This window comes from Primulina huaijiensis, unplaced genomic scaffold, assembly GCF_012295235.1.
Source record: "Primulina huaijiensis isolate GDHJ02 unplaced genomic scaffold, ASM1229523v2 scaffold208000, whole genome shotgun sequence".
Classification (NCBI taxonomy): domain Eukaryota; kingdom Viridiplantae; phylum Streptophyta; class Magnoliopsida; order Lamiales; family Gesneriaceae; genus Primulina; species Primulina huaijiensis.
In genome coordinates, this window is record NW_027355092.1 from 1 (window position 1) to 4,744 (window position 4,744).

Here is a 4,744-nt window from a genome sequence, read left to right on the forward strand (position 1 = left end):
GTAAAACAAATGTGTATATTCTGGTTTAGACCTTCGGCAAACTGGAAAATTTTAGACTTATTTATACTAGCTTAGCATCAAACTGGTTTTGGTAGATTCTCCTGTGGTCTCTGAATGTGAATCTCCAAGTGCTTTTCTGTAGAAATTCACACATGCCCTTTCGTTTCATCAGAAACCCACTGGCCACTTGCAATATTTCCATGGACAGTTTACCATTGTAAATCAAAAGATCTTATAAATCGCAGCGAGTTTGCTTTGATGCCCGGATTTATTTTTAGTAGAGATAGGATTGGGAAATGTTGATCTGAACATGAGTTAATTGGACCAAATATAAAGAAGATTTTAATTTGGTATGAAGTATTGACTTTATTTGTGAAATCATTATTGGCTTACATTTCTACTCTTCAATTTTTTTTAAATTTATCTTAAAAAATTTTGAACTGTGAAATTTAGATTACATCTACCATTAACACTTGATTTCTTATTGATTGAATGCAAAATTATCAACGGTGGAAGCAATGTGTTTTTCTATTTGTCTTCGCATTTAAAATCGGGCTTCATGGATTTCATTTCACCTATATGCACCACACCTGTTTCTCTATTTCACTATGGCTGTCTCTCCATTATGGCTTATGATGTTTATGAAAGATGTCTGGATTAACATGCAGTAATATATTTGTGAGTTTTGGATTATTTGGTAGCTGTTTTTCCATTTGGCTCTCTGGTACTGTTATTTAATTTGCATTTATGTTGCCATTTGACAATTTCTCTCAATATTTCTGAATCAATCCTTGAAAAGCTGTTGATTGTTGCACATGAAATAACATTACCAAATATTTAATATTTTCTTGATTTCAGGGTATTTGTATGATGATAACTGTTTTGCAGCTGGCTCAATTACCAAATATAAAGGCATGTAGAAAATCCGTGCTTTGTAATTACACTGTTGGCTCCATATTCATCAACTGATCATTTTTTGTTGTCTTCTAGGTTGCCACAGTACTTTTGTGCTGTGCCTTCATATATGACATCTTTTGGGTTTTTTTGTCTCCTCTTATATTCCATGACAGCGTTATGATTGCAGTAAGTTTGTATTTATTTGTCATTTCTCTCTTTAATTTTATGATTTTAGCTTATCAATTGTGAACATGGTTCCTATATGGTCTGCTACTTTCCATGGGTAAACTCGATTTTGGATGCTCTGGGCTCAATTCTTAAACAACATCCTTATGTAGATGCGATATGCATTCAACTTTTCTGTACTTTTCCTTTATATAGTTGTTTTGTGGACTAGAATTTGTTTGTCTTCTGATACAAGTACCCCAAGTGTTTTCATTTATATGAAATATCTTCGAGAAAAAGGGAAAATTACAAGTAAAAAACATTTGGAAACATCTCTTGTGTCATATGTTATCTTTCAAAGTGATTAAAAGACCAATCTATATGTGAAGCATCAGCCCTTTTCTTTCTCAGTGTTACTTGATGTCTTTTGGATATTGTGTGAAAATGACTCTGAAGCAAGCTCGGATATCTACTTTTGCAATTAATTCTTGAAAAATTACAAGCAAACGTGGCCATGTAGAATGTATGCATTAAACAACCTCGTGGTATTTTCCTATCAATCTCCTTCATGTTTTACTCTTCATTTTAAGGTGTTTCGGACACTGGAGTGCGTCAGTCCATGTCTTCTGTCCACTTTAACTGTGCAAGGGACCTTTGTCATTTATAAATAAAGGTTGAGAGGTTTTTGTGTCTATAGCTTTGACCATTAAGAAATCTGAATGATCTCACAGTTGTGGTTAAGATAGGTCTAGAACTACTGTACTGTACAGACATCTCCAACTCAACTTTCAAGTCTTGTTCGAAATGTTGGATGTCTGCTGAAAAGTTTTACACATATCAACAGGATTTATGAGTGTATTTGATGCTACTATAAGTGCAGGAGTTTGAATAAGTTAATGATATGCTGAACAATTTGAATTTTTTTAATCTGTGATATTGAATTGACTGAATTTAATGGTTAATTATAATTTGGAGCACATAATACTTGCATTGTTATTGCAATCCTTGTGAATTACTTTATATAGACTTTAAATATTTTTTTTCAAATAATTTAGGTTGCTCGAGGTGATAAAGCCGGTGGAGAATCAATCCCCATGCTTTTGAGGATTCCTCGACTAGCTGATCCTTGGGGTGGTTACAACATGATAGGTTTTGGGGACATTCTCTTCCCGGGTTTACTAGTTTCCTTTGCTCATAGGTACCCGTACAACATCGTGGTTGATGGTGATAAATATGATGATTTACTCTACAAATTTTTGTGAATTTCTTTGGATAAATAATCATTAGTTATAATGCATTTTTTGGGGAATTTGAATAAATTGCAGAGTCATCAATAAAGATGCTGTATTTCGCCTTTTTTCGGATGAAAATTTGTGAATGCTTTTTCAAAAACCTTTAGTTCTGTGTATCAGTCTGATAAGTACAAGTACATGTCCTCATTTAAGTATACTTACATGTTAGTTAAAATGTTTTAATTGAAAAATCTGAGCTTTTAGGTACTCCACTGTATTATTTGACTGGAAAAAATGTTTTGTTGCAGATTTGACAAAGCCTATAAGAAGAGTTCATTGAATGGATACTTCTTGTGGTTGACAATTGGTTATGGAGCTGGTGAGTGTATTTGCTGGATTTTGTGTATTGTTGTATTCTAATGTATGGAACATTTGGGCTTGTGCTGCTTGGATCCAAAACAATACCTTTCTGGTTTCATCACCTCTTTAAATTCAGTTTCCCATCGGTAAATTATTTTTTGATTAAGAACTACACAAATATGTTGGGCATATCTAGGAAAACCGAAAGCTCCCGACTTAAGGATCAACCTTTGTGGTTAAAGTGGGGGATACAATAAATACATGCAATTAAAAGCATGAGTTTAATTTTACAAACAAGTACTTAATCAAGGGATTTCAGCATAAAAAATCTTTCTTTCCTTGCTATCCGAACGTGGTAGATAATACTCCGCGTCCCATGATTCTTGCTAGTTATTTTGTTATCATTCAACATTACAGGCATTTGATTTTTTTGCCATGTTCCATTACTGCATGAAAGCTCTGAGTTATCTTTGTTGAAGAACTATGCGGTTTTCCTATCAAGTTTCTCTCAATAAATGAGCTTGAACTAAATAGTACAGTCATATTGAAGATGCTTTGCTGCAGGCCTGTTATTTACCTACTTAGGCTTATATTTGATGGATGGGCACGGTCAGCCTGCTCTCCTTTATCTGGTTCCCTGTACACTCGGTATGAATCTCTTGCCATCATTTTATACAGTTAAAGAAACTATTTCCCCCTCTATATATCATTTGTAATCTTCAGTTCCATAATTGTTTCTCTATTTCATGCATATAAATTAATGAAATTGCCATTTTCAATTTTATTTTTAAGGAACGATTGTATTCTTTGTACATGAACACGCAACGGCTACGATTATTCTTTTCCTTTTCTTTTTTGGTTTGAATTTTAGCTTTCCAACTTTTACAAATGCAATATATGCATGTGAACTTCAGGAACTTGTGTTTTGTTGGGTTTGGTGAGAAAGGAGCTAAAACAACTTTGGAGCCATGGCATCGTTTCTACCGAATCCACATCCACATCAGGTGAAGCTTGACGGATCGGACTCGTTACCAATACACTCAGAATTGACTCATAGTTCGCCTTCCCCTTTCCCCGAGGCTTCTTCTGACTATGGGAATCCTGTAAACTTTGTACTTCATTTATGTGAAACTTAAAGGTTGAAAATGTGTATAGCACTCTGAAGGTAGTTCACTTATGTATATTGCATATCTTTCTCACTTCTAATGCCAAAAGCTTCATTGGAGTTGAGTAATGTGATTGATTCTGTTGTGGATACTTGTTTCTATGCGTTCTTGCTAATTTTTTGAAGTGATGGGATTTTTTTAGCCTGCTCTCTGTGGAAATTCCTTCGCCTGAAACCCCATATTGCTGTATATATGATTGGTTGACTTTCCAAATTTGTAATGAGAAAATAAGGGTGTTTTTTTAATGTATTTGGAAACTTCGTGTGTGTTTTGCTTTTGGAAAAATATCAAAATATTTGCAGCGGTCAAATCTTATAAAAAATTGTTATGGTATTTAATATTTTTAAATCATTTATGGGTATTTAATATTTTAAAATATATCAGTAGTATGCTGGTTTAGGGGAAAAATAAGAATGCGATATAAAAGTAGTATTGTAAATATATTTATAGATATGTAGTCTTATATATATCAGTAAGTTTAATAAAAATAAGATGGTGTATCATTGACTCAGCTTGTGTATTTCGTCAGATCGCATGATGCCTTTCATTGACGAGACTTTTATATTAAACTTTACTTCAAATTCTATGGTCCTTTGTTTTAGCATCCGCCCATCTCTTCTGACGAAGCAAAGATAGAACTAATTAGCTTGAGAATTAAACAGGATATTCACGATTACCTTCCTCATTTTCCCAGACTTTCAACAATAAAGGCATTCTGATTTTATTAAGTACATCAACATGTAAGTATGATTAGATCACAACATTTTGCAAGACATTTCTCTTCAACCAAAATTTGAAGAGCAAGCCAGAAATTTTAGCACCATCACTGCACAAACCACAACAGCAAAACAGAAGCAGACCAAAAAGAGTGTAAAATACCAACAACAAAAAAAAAAAAAAAAAAAAAAAAAAAAAAAAAAAAAA

The 4,744-nt window shown here is 33.3% G+C and overlaps 1 protein-coding gene across 1 annotated transcript; it reads left to right on the forward strand.

The window, feature by feature from the left end:
• The first annotated feature begins 487 nt into the window (after nt 1-487).
• Nucleotides 488-3,919, forward strand: LOC140966795 (signal peptide peptidase-like 3). The gene is made up of 6 exons (XM_073427057.1): nt 488-912; nt 991-1,083; nt 2,118-2,260; nt 2,603-2,673; nt 3,219-3,302; nt 3,569-3,919. Exons 1-6 carry the CDS (start codon nt 868-870, stop codon nt 3,667-3,669), a joined length of 537 nt encoding a protein of 178 aa, XP_073283158.1. The 5' UTR covers nt 488-867; the 3' UTR covers nt 3,670-3,919.
• Nucleotides 3,920-4,744: the final 825 nt, after the last annotated feature.